The 14,570-nt window shown below is 57.8% G+C and overlaps 1 protein-coding gene across 7 annotated transcripts in view; it reads left to right on the top strand.

The window, feature by feature from the left end:
* SLC6A9 (solute carrier family 6 member 9) overlaps nucleotides 1-14,570 on the top strand; it is a 31,639-nt gene that overhangs the window by 4,555 nt on the left and 12,514 nt on the right. Inside the window, exons 1-3 of one of the 7 annotated variants that reach the window (XM_020289876.2) lie at nucleotides 1,570-1,665; nucleotides 13,592-13,680; nucleotides 14,361-14,517. In XM_020289876.2, coding sequence (XP_020145465.1) covers nucleotides 13,672-13,680; nucleotides 14,361-14,517 — 166 coding nt within the window. In that variant the 5' untranslated portion in view covers nucleotides 1,570-1,665; nucleotides 13,592-13,671. Of the gene's footprint in view, nucleotides 1-1,547; nucleotides 1,666-7,790; nucleotides 7,952-13,591; nucleotides 13,681-14,360; nucleotides 14,518-14,570 lie in introns of those variants that run through there. The other 6 variants (XM_075997548.1, XM_012775925.3, XM_020289874.2 and 3 more) reach the window with 6 other exon arrangements.

The raw sequence follows: 14,570 nt of genomic DNA, 5'->3' as shown, positions 1-14,570 counted from the left end.
ATAGGGCATGACCCCCTTCTGAGGGAACACCCCCCTCCTTCCCCTACTTGCCTCCAGAAGACCAAAGCCGTGAGCCAGGACCTCTTTAGAAGGACATGATTGAGAGGCAGGCAGGCCTGGGCTACAGGGTTACACTCACCTCCCTCCCTGCCCCTGACCCTGAAGAGAAGGCTGTGCAGGAGCCCAGGCTCCAGGCTAAGGGCCTAAAGAAGCCAAGGGCCCATTTGCATAGGCAAAGAGCTTCCTCTTCTCTCCTGCAGCCTTCCTGACTTCCTGGGCTTGTGGGTGAGAGGTGGCCCTTGACAGGTGGCTGTGGGTGGGGCATTGTGGCCCAGAACAACCTCTGGAGTAGAGCCTCTTTCCTGGGAAGGTTCCAGAGGCAAGGCCAAATCTTTCCTGGGCCCAGGCCCTATGGAGTTGAATGCCCTTATCCATGTGACATGGGGTTTTCCTCCCAACTCCCATCGAGAGAGTTCTTTAAGGCTCTCTGAAGATTGATTCCTCTCTTTGAGGCCTTTCAAAAGCTACCCCCTCTTCCATCCTGTCTGCATTAAACCAGTCTACACCTTCCATTGTCTGGTGCTCACTCCGGACACCAGCCTCACCTTGCCTCTTGGGTGCTGCCTGCTAGGTGCCTCTGCCTCACCCATGCCCTTTCAGCTCAATTCAATCAGCACTCTTGCCAGCCGAGGGCAAGGTTAGGTGCTGGGCACAGAGGGTAAAGGAAACCCAGTCCCAAGCCCTCCGGGAACTCACTGACTCATGGTTGACAAACTTATAAGCAAATAAGTGTAATATGAGATAAGGATGCTAGAAGTCACAAAACAGAAAGGAGGAAGCAATTTGTTGATTCTGGTGGGTGACAGTGTCAGGAAAGGCTACAGACAAGAGATGACATTGAAGCCTGGTCCTTTAGGATTTGTAGAATTTCACCTGGTGAGTGGGAGGGAAGGATTGTAGGAGAGGGGGACAGCCTGTGCACAGGCAAGGAGGTGTCACTGACTACAGGGGGGCATTTGGCCTGCCCAAAGCTTACGGTCCACATGAGTGACATAACAACAAGCCCAGCTGCTTTAGAGCCCATGCTGAGTGGCATCAGGATGGGGCAGGACCGTGCTGGCTGCCTGGCCGGGGTGAGGTTGGGGAGGGGAGCGTGTGCTCATCCAAGCTGAGTCCCCTCCTGGGGACAAGCTGAAGCCATTCACACAGACGATGAGGGGATTGGACTCCATCCCAGCTCTGTGTTCATTTTTCATCTTTTATAGGACTGGGCATCTGGAGAGTCAGAAATAGGCCTTTGCCCATGGGGACAGGAAGCCTGGAGATCGAGAGATCCAGGGGAAAGGTTGGGAGAACTGGGAAGAAGTTGGATCCGAGAGCCCTCCAGAAAGGAGCGGGATGCGGAAGAGAACTGGCAGAGGGGCTGGGCTGGGTGGGGGGCAGTGAGGACTACGAGCTGGCCGGTGGTGCATGGCTCTGCGCCACCTGTCTGGCCTGCCCTGCCTTCCTGGGCCAGGTCCTCACCTTCCCCTGTGCTCTCTCCACAGCTCTTGAGGTCCGTGTTCTGAAAGGTGCTGGAAGCAGAGCCTGTTGGTGAGGTCTGGGTCTGCAGAGCGCCCCCCTCCTATGACCACAATGGTCGGAAAAGGTGCCAAAGGGATGCTGGTGAGTACAGGGGCCAGACTACGGGCAGGGGGGATCACAACACTGCCCCCTGGGACCTCCCTCCGGCAGCTTGCCATGACAGGAGGGCCTAGGGGGCTCTGGGCACAGCCCGAGTTTGGCATTGCCGGGGCTCCTGAGTGCCATGCTGTCGCAGGCCTGGGGAAGGCAGCCCCTCACCCAGCAGGTCACACAGCACCAGGCTCCCAGCTCACAGCTGGGCAGATTCTGCCGCAGACCCCCACCCCCCAGAAGGCCCACCTGAAGGCAGGAGGCGCTCTCCCCATCCTTGTCACAAGAGGTGCTCAAGAGGAAAGGACATAGTTCATCTGATGAGAGGACAGTAGGACACCAGTGCATGCTCAGTCTGTGCTGACCAACGGGTCCTCAGGCTCTGCCTGGGCTTTCTCTTCTTTGGTTTTTCTCACTCTGAAAAGTAATATTTCTTTTGGAATCCTCTCTCAAGGGCTCTCAGAAAATTTCCCTCTTCCCCTTCGTGGAAGGGGCCCTTCCTTGGCCCTCGGCCTCGGAGCACAGCAGAGCTGGTGGGGAGGCCCCATGGGAAACCCGGGCCTGGGGCGGGTCCCTGAAGGAGCAAGACTGGTAGGTGGATGGAGCGGGTAGGCACCCGGGGCAGGAACCGGGAAAAGATGCCAGATCTTATCCCAAGGGCAGTGGTTGTACTTCTCTGGGGATCTTGCTTTAGGGACAGGCTAGACTGGTCGGCTGTCAGGCCAAGAAGCCAGTGACTGAGCACAGCCCCATCATTTCCTTCCATTGCTTTTCTCATTCAGTGAAGGACTGGCCTGGGGTCCTGCCGAGTCCCCCCCAGAGAACCCTGTCTCTCACCAAAGGTTTCTGGACTCAAAGCACCTTGGCCAGGAGAGCACCTGTAATCCTAGCACTCTGGGAGGCTGAGGTGGGCGGATAGCTCAAGGTCGGGAGTTCGAAACCAGCCTGAGCAAGAGCAAGACCCTGTCTCTACTAAAAATAGAAAGAAATTAATTGGACAACTAAAAATATATATGGGAAAAATTAGCTGGGCATGGTGGCGCATGCCTGTAGTCCCAGCTACTCGGAAGGCTGAGGCAGAAGGATTGCTTGAGCCCAGGAGTTTGAGGTTGCTGTGAGCTAGGCTGATGCCACGGCACTCTAGCCTGGGCAACAAAGTGAGACTCTGTCTCAAAAAAAAAAAAAGAAAAGAAAAAAAGAAAGCACCTGGTCCAAAGGAGTGGTTTGGGGGAGGAAGCAGGTGGTTCTGTTCTGTTCTGTTTGGGATCTTCCAGCTCACACTGTTCTGAACCTGAGCACCCCTCCCCTCCTGCAGTCCCTCAGGCCTGCTCTGGTCTGGCCCCTCCCAGTGGGAACAAGTCTGAACGCACCATGGGTGCTCAGAAATGGGCACAGATGGAGGTCTTAGGACCTGAACACTTGGTAGGGGTGGATCCTGGGTTAGAACCCAAACATGGCCCCACCTTTCCCAGAGAAGTCTTGGAATTTCCATGGGCCCCTTGTTAGGAAGTAGGGGTGTGGCTCTGTCCCTTCCTACTGTGGAGAATCTGAGTCCCGGGAAACCTAAGAAACCCTCTGAGTCCTCCCTGGCTGCTCTTCTTTCTCTGGAGTGACCTGGAAGGACTGGGGCAGGCAGGCAGGAGCTATGTGAGACCCGTTCGTTGTCCCAGAGTCCCTGCCTGAGCTGGGCTTCCCAGACCCTGTCCTCTGCCGGCCAGCCCGGCCAGCCTGTCTGTGGATGGGAATGCTGCCTTGGGACTCCCGTTCCCAGCACCAGGATGTGCCTAAAGATAGCTGGGGCTGCTTCCCTCCCTGCTCTCTCTGCCCTTTGGCTTCTGCCCGCTGTTGCTGCGTTTGAGGCTCACAGCGCTGTCCCATGGGCACCCCCAGTGGTCGCTCGGAGATTCTATTCCTGCCTTTTTCAGTTCTGCTGTTGACCTTGGGCTTCTCTATTCTTGGGTCCCAGTTTGGAACTGAAGCTGCCTCCATTCAGTGCTGTGCCCTGGCAGGGGCCCCTGCGCGCCCTGTCTCTCCCAGCACAGGCGGCCAAGTCAGCACTTGCGAGGCGTTGTGTCTTCCTAAGGGCAAATGGCGAAGGAAGTTCCTTTCCAATGCTACTTCTTTAGATGCGTGGTAGGTCAGAAGAGAGGATGTTGAGGGTGTGCATGTAATCCGATGGCACTTGGACCTTCCCAAGTTGTCCTGTTTGTGCCCTAGCATGTAGGGGGTGGGCAGCTGGCCCCTGCCATGGGGTCCTCACTTCCATCCCTTTTTACCCCAGGTTTGGTGTGAGGACATTGGCTCTCCAGGCCTCTCCAGTGTCCACAGATGCCTGTGTCATCCTTGGAGCCTGTGCAGGGCTCTGGAGCAGGTGCTCCATGGAGGACTGAGCTACTTCCCGGCACGTGCCCAGGCCCACATGCTTGCTGCACGTGTTCCTCCCCCCACTCCCAGCCCAGATGGTCTCTGCCAGGCCAGCTCAGCTGCCTCCCTCACGCCTCAGCAGCTCCTAGGACAGGGTCGTGCAAGAACCCAGCTGGCCAGGGTGCCTCCGAGCCTGGGAGCAGCTGGGATGCTTGGGGGCACTAGGGGGTGGGTGGGGTGGTCTTTCCATGGAGACCTAGGGCCTCTACACGTGCAAGGCAGGGCTGCCTGGGCCTTAGAGGACAAGGGGCTGGAAGAGAGGAGCCCTGGACAGGAGGCAGGAGAGCCCCCACTGGCTCAGCTTTAACCCCACCGTTTCACACCAGTTCCCGGGCTGGCCACCTCTGTCCCCTCCCCTGTGCTGCTCCCCACTCCTGCAGAGTCTTGGGCAGTCGAGGCCTTGGTAAGCCTTATTGACCTCTTTCCATGTCTTTGAGCACACTGCTTGCTTCTGCCGCCAGGAAGCCTGGTGATGAATAAGAGCAGAGTCACTCAGACTAGGGCTCTGGGTGCCAGAGCATCTACATCCCAGAAGGCTTTGTAAGCACCACCGGCCACCTGGGGCTGCCCCACCCTGACCTGTTCTTTTATGCTTTGACATGAGGGTTTGGACACCTCTTGTCAGTATCCATCACAGGGCCTGGCACACAGTGGGTGCTTACCCAGCCCGAGTCTTGACATGTAGCAAGTGCTCAACTAGTACAGGCTTGGCACATACTGGGAAGTCAACAAACACAGGGCTTGGCGCACATTGGGCACTCCCTTAGTAGAGGGCCTGTTGCTCCCTGAGGCACTCACCTCGCCTAAGTCTCGGCATGTGCCAAATGTTCAACTAGTACAGACAAGGCAGACATTGGACACTCCCTTAGTAGAGAGCCTGCCACCCATGGGCACTCATCTGGCATGGTCCCAGAAACGCAGTGGGTGCTCACCCAGCTCAAGGCTGGGCACACATTAGGTCCTCACCTGGCATAGAATTTGGCATACCCAGGGTCCTCACCTAGTACAAGACCTAGCACATCACAGGGACAATGAGTGCTCCCTCACCATTGGACTAGGCACACAATGTGTGTTCTTCCAGCATTAGACTTGGCACACAGTGGGCACTCTGCTGATGCAGGTCCTGGCACACAGTGGCTACTTTCCTAGCATAAGGTTTGACACACAGTAGGTGCTCTCCTAGCTCAGGGACTGGCACACAGTGGGCACCTCTTTATATAAGGCCCAGCACAGCAGAGGTGCTCTCCTAGCCAGGACAGCCTGAGCAATGAGCTTGCACTGGTCCTACATGTACAACTGCCCCCTCCCCAGTGAAAAGGACGGTATCTAGATCCAGAGGCAAAGGCCCACCTTCCCTCAGGCTTCCTCTCTGGGCCCAGGGCCCTCCCCGCTTCCCCTTCCCCACCTTCCCTCTAGCCCACCTCCTCAGCCCTGGCCTGGCCCCACACACAGCTTCTCTACAGCCCTCCCTCTTCCTCCAGCACGTCTCAGTGCTAGCTCAGCAGGACTGTCCCTCCAGAGTCACAGGGGGCAGCAAAGCCCCTAGACGCCTTGCCCCTCTGGAGGCGTGCCCACTCTTATTAAGAAAAGTCAGAGGCGGGGGCCAGGGAGTCGGCCTCCCTAAGTGGGGCTGGAGCAGCTGGATCCCGCTAATGAGGCCTCATTACGGCCAGGGCCCAGCGGGGCTGCCGCCTCCTCCTGTCCCCATGGCCCGAGCCAGGGAAAGCCATCCAGTCAGGGCTGCCTGTTCCGGGCACCCGGCCCAGGCCAGGGCAGCCAGAGCCCAGAGCCCACCCTGGGTGGAAGTGAGCATTTGGGCATCATGGGTGACTGGGCCTTCCCAGAGCCAGTGGCCCCGCCAGCGCCTTGGCCCTCAGTCTGTGCCTGCAGGAAGTCAGGGGAGTGTGTCTGGAGACCCGGCTGCATGATGCTGCATGAGGCTGGCTCATCAAGCAGCCGAGTCAGTGGGGTCTGAGGCCATCCTAGGAGACTTCCTGAGCCAAGGCCCATCCCCATCTTCCCCCCCCAAAATAGAGATAATAATGTAGCTCCCTCATGGGATGGTTGGGAGGACTAAATGAGATTAACATGCACCAAGTGTTTAGGACAGTGCCTGGCTCATAGCAAGCACTTAATATGTCTTATCTATTACTATTATTGGTAACACTCACTAGGTTCAATGACTGGTGGATAGTATCCCCATTTTGCAGATGAAGAAACTGAGACCAGATATGCTAAGTCACTTGTCTGAGGTTATATGTGTTGAGAAACTGACAGAGCTGGGGTTTGAGCCAGGTCTGTATGACTCTGAAGCCTGTGCCTTTCTTCTTTTAATGCCATCCTGCCCTAGACAGTATTCTCTATTTTTCCTCTGGGGTCACCACACCTAGCAAACTCACAGGAAAGCAGTACTTACACCAGACTCACTCGTGCCTCCCTCGGTCTACCATCCGTCAGGCCTTCTGCCGCATGGGAATTTCCACAGGGAATTTTACCTTCCCAGCACAGGAGCACTTAAAGCCACCTTCTTAGCCACTGGTGTGTGATATCTTGGTGTCAGCTGGAGTCTGGCTGGAGAGTGTGGCCTCAGAGAAGAGGGACTGGGTAGGCGTGAGTGACATCCCACCACAGTTGTGGTGGTAGCGCTGCACATACACAGCCCATGCGGCCCATGCAGCACACACTCCCAGAATACACCTCGGGTTCTGGGCAACACAGTACAAACCCTCACTGGTTCTTATTCTGCCATCCCCACTTTGTCGGACTCTGTGGTGGCCACCCTCTTGGCTGACACCACCTTTCTTTGGACAGGCGATGGTGTAGTTCACTAGGCAGAGCTTTCTTTCTTTCTTTCTCTTTTTTTTTTGAGACAGAGTCTCACTCTGTTGCCCGGGCTAGAGGGCTGTGGCGTCAGCCTAGCTCACAGCAACCTCAAACTCTTGGGCTCAAGCATACCTTCTGCCTCAGCCTTCCGAGTGGCTAGGATTACAGGCATGTGCCACCATGCCCAGCTAATTTTTTTCTATATATTCTTAGTTGTCCAATTAATTTCTTTCTATTTTTAGTAGAGATGGGGTCTCACTCTTGCTCAGGCTGGTTTCAAACTCCTGACCTTGAGCGATCCAGCTGCCTCGGCTTCCTAGAGTGCTAGGATTACAGGTGTGAGCCACCGCGCCCGGCCCAGGCAGAGCTTTCTTGCACAGTCAGTCACATTCTCCTATGAGGACGCTCATCATCATCTTGGCGGGCTGGGGGTCCCACAGGGTGGGTGCTCTCAGCCTGTGCCCCTCTAAGAAGCCTTAGGTGCTCTGGGTGGGCCCCATGGACACGCCTTCCATCTTCCTGCCTGTCCCTATCTGGTGCCCAGTGGGGCAGAGCCCATCACTCACCTGGCCTACCAGGGGCCCACCCAGTGCCAGGTCTGTGGGGTCAGGCGGCATCCGGGCCCAGGCCGGCTCTGGGAGGGGAGCGAGCCATCGTCTCCCTCTCTCCCGCGCTCGCTCTGCCCTACTCTGTGGTTGCAAGTGTGTATGTGTGTTTTGTTCCAGTATCTTGCTGGGAACAAGGGAAAAACACAACAAACCCCACGCCTCACTCCCAGCCCTGGATCACCCGCGCTGGGCTGCATGGGGACTGGCCGGAGGGGGAGGGCAGGGAGGGGTAGGCAGAGCTTCGGGAGGAGATGAGGTGAAAGTAATTGACGCTGCCCAGCCGGCAGTGGGAGAGGCAGGGGATGCGTCAGTGTCGCTGGAGCTGGCAGAGGTGTGAATGAGCGCCCAACACGCGGGCTCTGAGTGCTCGCCCAGGGATGGCCGCGGCTCATGGACCTCTGGCCCAGTCTTCCCCAGAACAGGTCAGTCACCTTCCAGAAGGTCGAGCCCCCTCCCTGGTGCCAGGCAGGCTTGGAGACTGGACGGGGGGTGGGGAGAGGGGCTGAGTGGTCTGTGCCAGGGAGGGGCAGGCACAGTCAGCCAGAGAGACAGACACTAGCAAAAGTGACCCAGAAAGTTGCAACTGTGCAAAGGAGTGCAGGAAGAGCTAGCTGTTGGGGGGGGCGAGGGGGAGGAGAGTGGGGGTGTGAGGGCTCCCCCAGCCCAAGGACCTGCTGAGAATCTGCTCTGTGTATCAAAGCTGCATTGTCCTCGCTCCCGGGGAGACGGGCCGGAGGTGCCCAGGAATTGTACTAATCAATACAGCCTCATTGTCTGTGCCACGGCAGTTACTCCTATGGGGAGAGTGAGTTGAGGGGGCAGGGGAACGTGGTACATGGGCTCATTGGTGGGGGGCGGGGGAAGGAGACGGGGCAAGAGTCTCAGCTGGGAGGAGAGGGACCCCACGGAATGTTCCCCAGCATCTAGGGTAAGTGCCCATGTGGGGTGGGAGCCAGTGCGTCATCCCTGGAAGCTGGGGACGGGCAGGGGTATCAGGTACATGTGGCTGATGGCAGCGAGGGTGAGGAGACTGGGAAAGCTACCTTCTCTCCTGTAGGACATCCTGACCTGACCTTCAGAAGGCAAGAGAGGGAGTGTCCTCTGAGGCCATGGGTGGGTTGGGGAGAAGCATTACTTAGGACTGCCCTCAAGCCTCAGGTCTGCTGGGGTCAAGAACCAAAGCCACTTCCCAGAGTGCCAGCCTGCTGCCAGCCTCCAGGGTAGAGGCTGCCTACAGCTGCCGCAGCACAGGGCAGACTATTGCCTCCGTCTCACGGGCTGCTGGGCTTCTCTGGGGTGGGAGGCGAAGGGATGGGCAGGGCCCACCAATGTCCTCCATCACTCTCCCCGGGGCCTGGAGTGGAGCCCGGCTTGCCAGGGGGTGCCAGTCCTCTGTTTGCTGCCCGCAAATTGGCAGGTCTCTTTCTGCCAATCAGGGCTCCGTGACGAAACAGCAGCCTTGCTGCTTGCCTCTCCCACCTGCTCTCTGAAGGCCTGGACTCTGCGGGCACCTGGAGTCCTGAGAGGTGTTCAGAGCTGCTCTGAGGTTTTCCTTGAGGCATGAGGCACAAATAGCCCCTGGGGACTGCTCAGGCTTGGGGCAGATTTTCCGTGGTTCTGTTCTTCCACCCCCAGCCCTAGCCTCTTTCCCATGTCCAGGTAGCTGAGGCCGGAGGTCGGAGCCACGGCTGGGTCTACTCAGTGCCCAGGCAGATGAAGGACAGAAGATTCTGTCGTTGCAGGGCAGGCGCTGGCTACCAGCCTGCCCAGCCCCTAACTGAAGAAAGAGAACTTAGGGAACAAGAACAGAGGGACTGGCCAGGCATGGTGGCTCACGCCTGTAATCCTAGCACTCTGGGAGGCCAAGGTGGGAGGATCGCTCAAGGTCAAGAGTTCGAAACCAGCCTGAGCAAGAGGGAGACCCCATCTCTACTATAAAATAGAAAGAAATTAATTGGCCAACTAAAAATATATAGACAAAATTAGGCAGGCATGGTGGCGCATGCCTGTAGTCCCAGCTACTCAGGAGGCTGAGACAGAAGGATTGCTTGAGCCCAGGAGTTTGAGGTTGCTGTGAGCTAGGCTGACGCCACGGCACTCTAGCCTGGGCAACAGAGCGAGACTCTGTCTCAAAAAAAAAGAGAAAGAAAGAAAGAAAGCTCTGTGTCTCAAAAAAGAAAAAAAAAGAACAAGAGGACCAAGGGCTGGTCATGGAGTCTTCTGAGGCATCCACAGTTACTGTAAAGGCTGTTCCGCTCGAATTCCCCACAGGGGCTTGGAGAAAGCTGCCAGTGATCTGATTTGGCTCCAAGGCAGTCTGGGATGTGAGGTCTTGCCTGTTCTCCTCCATAAAGTTTGTCTTGGATGGGACTTCATCCCACGAGCAAACAACTGGGGCTGGAGAGTCCTAAACGAGAAGCCTGATGGGTCCCAGGGGGACATGTCCAGCCAGGGCAGCTCCGGGGTTCCTCCATGTCCACCAAGAGCAGGCGGTAGGAGCTGCAATTCACAAAAACATAAACTGGACACTGGTCTAGGGGGGCAGGAGTCACAGCCAGAGCAGAGTCCCAGTCCAGGGCAGAAATCGGGGCTCTCAGAGTCTGCACAGAAGAAAGATGGTTGTACCTCCTCGCGCTGGTCGTGGTTGCTCTGGGAGTGGGTTTCACGGCTTTGTTTCATCTTTGTGCTTTTCTGTATTTTTCAAAAAAAAATTTCTTTTTGCAATAAGCTTACTGTACTTTTATATCAGAAAAGAAGCACAAAATGTTTTTTGAAAATAATCTAGAAAGCTAGTGGGAACTAATGGAAAATACTGGGGAGAGTCAGAAATAGCAAAATACCTATGCCCGGCGAGGCAGAGCTGCAGAATACCAGCAGACCTACTGAGGCTGTCCAGTCTGCGACTCTAGTAAACCTACCGAGGTTGTATGCTGCAGCTCCCGGTTTCACAGGTAGAGATGCTGAGATGCCAGGAGTGGAAGTGCCCTGCCCAGGGTTAATGGAGGAGCAGGCTCTGGAACACCAGGGTTCTCACCCCCACGTGGTGTCCTGCCTCTGCCAAGCCTAGGGCAGAGTGGGAGATCCAGGTTCTGTCCCCAGAGCTGAACAGCCTTAATTCCAGGAGCTCATCCAGGGCAGTAAATAAGCCAGGCGGAGGGCTATGTAAAGGGCTTATGTAAGAGATTTTGCTCAGTGGGTTCACTTGGCTCGTCAGGAATGGGGTGGGGGTTGCTAACCCAAGAAAGATCACAGGTCCTTGTGAAGTGGGGGGACACTGGGGCTGCAAAGACTAGTTCTAAGGGTAAGGGAACATCTGAGGGGCGTGTGTGTGTGTGTGTGCCCGTGTGTGTGCCAGCCAGCTCACCCCACCCAGCTGTGGAAGGAAAGCTCCAAAGCCTCCATTCAGCCCAGCCTGGGAGAGCTTGAGACAGGGCAGGGTAGGCCTGTCCTGGAAGCCACCCACCAGGCCCATGGCAGTGGCATTTCAGAGCTGCTGGGAGGGGTGGCAGAGCACAGACAGGGGACTCAGAGGTGAGGGCAGGGGCTGTCCAGGCAACCTTTGGAGAAGGGGGCCAGCCCAGAGGGAATCATGCACTGTGGTTTAATTCCTCGCTGAGATGTGAGAAGTGAGTGAGGGAGAGCAGAGGGACAGAGGTGGGTGACAGCAGGGGCAGGAGAGGCCTGGAGCACAGCCTGTTAGCGGGGCTGTGCTGGCTAAAGCAGACAGGTAGCCAGTCTGGGTCAAACCGTGAGCACAAAGGGGTTTTCTCATGGGCACCTCAGAACCAATGACCACTGCAGGGACAGTTAATATCAGTGACACAGCCATCCACCCGGCAGATCAAGAAAAACAAGAGGCTTAGAACAAGAAAGATTATGCAAGGAGGAAAAAAAGTTATGCGGCATTGAAAAAAGCTTAGCTGCTTGGGAGAGAAGTTGGCCGGGGGATGGGGGTGGGGGTGGGGGTCCCCAGAGGAGAGCTGGGCAAGGAAGGTGACTAGAGCACCCAGAAATCGTCTGCAGAAAGGGAGCATGTTGGAGAGCCCCTCCTCCACTCGCTTGGAGAAAGGTAGGCTTCCTCTGTCCTCCACTGAGAGCTCGTCCCTGCCCCGCCGCCTGAGCATAGATCGCACTGGAGTGGAAGTCAGAGGCCCGGCCCTGGGTGAGGTTCCCACGGTCAGGGCACCACGATGCTCCTAGGCCCTGGCCAGAGGAGATGGGCGCTGCTTCTGTGGGGAGCCTCTGTCCATGGCAGACCTCTAGTGTTGTCAGGGACTTCCTGCCAGAGCCCGATCACCACTCCCGAGCCCCAGTCCTGTCCTGGGGACTCCAGCCTCCCTGGGCTGCACCCCACACGGCTGGACTGGATCTTGCATGGCTCATTAACAGAGCAGCACCTGGCTCTTGAGACTCAGGCAGACAGCTGCTGTGGCATGTGGCTGGGGGCACCCTCCCTTCCCCCCCCCCCCAATATGCCAGGGAAGGAGCAGACCTCTGAGATCCAAGTGTGGTCCCACTGCACTTGGTTGGGAGGATGGGGTGTCTGTCCCTCATGCTGCTGGGGCCTGGAGGGAGGCCTCGAACTTCAAGCCTTGGGGACCTGGGTCTCTGCAGGGGGCTTTGCCTTTGCCCTCCCCACTGGCCATCCTGGACCCTCAGTTGTCCCTCTTACAGCTGTAACTGCTGCTCTGTGACCCCACCCACGTACTCTGTAGCTGCCACAATCCGGCATTGTGCCCCTAAGTAAACAAGCCTGGGACAGAATAAAACCATTATTGTAGGGTCAACATATAGGAGCCCTATTTGGCTGGTATTTGTTTGGGAATGGATAAACCTCCCTAAGCAGGCCTCATACACTCCAAAATATGGCCCCCTGACCCCGTGGAATTGCTATGCCTGCCCCAAAGAAGGCCCTAGGAGGAGGTGACATGCTTAGGCAGGATTCTGCAGGGGCTTGTCACAGAGGATGCACTCAGGCTAGGAGTCACCCCCTCCCAGGGCCCAGTGTGCCTTTTCATCAGGGAGGCCTGTCTTGGCCTCAGCTTGCCGTCGCTCCCTGTCCTGCTTCCATACTCCTGTGGCTTTGAGAAATTCCCCTCTGTGGTCACGTTGAAGTCGCATCTAAAGGTGATGGGTGTTTAATGTGTCCATGGCTTGCTCCCCTGCTAGACTTCCAGCTCTGAGCGGGTGAGCGCTCTCTGCTGTGTGCACTGCTGAAGTCCCACTGCCTGGCACAGGGCCTGGCACGTAGCAGGTGTCGCTAGATCTGTCAGTGCAGGAATAAATGAAGGAAGGCGTGAACGCAGGCTTGTTCAGCCGCTGATTTGTTCTGGGTGCTCCTTGAAGGGGACCCACGGTCCCTGGCGCTGTGTCCCCAACCTCCTCAGAAGGCGTGAGGGCCAGCACCCTGTGGGGTTGATGGGGAATGTAGGGCCCACCAGCCCTCGGTGCCTGCTGCGCCCATGTTCCCAGTCAGCTGGCGTGAGGGCGCCTGGGGCCCGGTGAGGCCACTTGTCCTCTCCATCTTTGTCCGTCAGCATTTCCACACACCAGGCTGCCTTGCTTGTTGGCCAGAGCGATTGTTGTCCTTGAACATGTCTCTTTCAAGCTGAGGGTCAGCGCCAAGTCACCATCGTCTCTCCAAGACTATGCGGCTCGTCTCTGATCCTGGGCGTCCTGAGACTCCCGTCTGTTTCTTTCAGAGCAATAGCTCATCTCTGGGAGGCTGTCTCTGGCACTCAGGGACTCTCTGCGTTTCTCTGTTGGTGACTCTCCGGGTCCCTATGTCTCCTTAGTGACACCCCTTGGCCCCTCAGGCTCTGGTTCAGGGCGGCCTGATTTCCTGCCCTGCGTGGGGAGGGTGGAGGGGCGCAGCACACTTACTAGGGGCTGTCCTCAGTGGGGCTTCGGCCCGGCCCCGCCCCGAAGCTCCCTTGGCAGGCCTGCCTTACTCCCTGGGGCAAATGCCCTCCTCACCCCCTCCCCACTGGCGACCCTCTCTCGTTTCAGAGAGACCCTCTCCCTGCCTCCCTTTTCTGGAACTGCTCCCTCTGTTTCCCTAGCAGAGTCTGTCCTCAAAGTCTGGCATGATGCCTACAACTCTGGTCTCCTCCCCCAACTCACGGCCCAGCACTCCCCAGCCATGGCCCAGGTCAGCTTCCCCAGGGCCCCTCCCCAGCCGTGGGCAATATAGACAGCTCCCCTGGGACCCCCTACCTTGAGTCCCACAACACCCTCACCAGGTCTGGCCCAGCTCAGCTGCTCCCCCACTTCCCTGCCAGCCCTGCCCACCTTGCGCCCCCAGGAAGAAGCCTTCAGCTGGGGGAGAGGGTCTGGCATCCCTGCCCCCGCAGTCGCCTGCCCGTGGGCAGCGTGCTCAGCCTGGCGATGTGGTAGGGACGGCTGGGGGGGCTGTCTGGACACAGGCCCCTTTGTGCCCGGCCTGACTTGGCTGCTTGGTGTGAGGCTCAGCTGCTCCCAGATCCTTACCCAGAGGGCGGGGGAGGTTGTGGAGGGGCCAGGGGCTCTCGGCCCTAGCTCCCTCCTCAGTGTCCCACCTCTCAGACGTTGGCAGTAGCTCCTCAGGTGGGCTGCTGCACCTGGCACGGGGTGCTGGGGGGCTGGTGAGGGAAGCTCTGCTCGATGCCCTCTGGCAGCCGCAACCCCCTTCTCCCCTCCTTCGCCAGGCCTGCCTGCAGCTCCTGCCAGCAGAGGGGAAGCCCAGGTGGGGAGGGGTTGGGGGGTCCATGGTGTCCCTGCTGCGGGAGGCCCAGGGGGTCAGGCACCGAACACAAATGCCTTGCTGATGGTGGCTTCTCTCTGTCCCCACAGAATGGTGCTGTGCCCAGCGAGGCCACCAAGAAAGACCAGAACCTCAAACGGGGCAACTGGGGCAACCAGATCGAGTTTGTACTGACGAGCGTGGGCTATGCCGTGGGCCTGGGCAATGTCTGGCGCTTCCCATACCTCTGCTATCGCAACGGGGGAGGTACCCGGCGGGCACAGGGCAGGGACCACCCACTTGGGGAGAGCCCACCCATC

The sequence above is a fragment of the Microcebus murinus genome, chromosome 2 (genome assembly GCF_040939455.1).
Source record: "Microcebus murinus isolate Inina chromosome 2, M.murinus_Inina_mat1.0, whole genome shotgun sequence".
In the NCBI taxonomy this organism is placed as follows: Eukaryota; Metazoa; Chordata; class Mammalia; order Primates; family Cheirogaleidae; genus Microcebus; species Microcebus murinus.
Note: the sequence above shows the minus strand (reverse complement) of the source record. Positions and strands in the feature narration are given on the sequence as shown.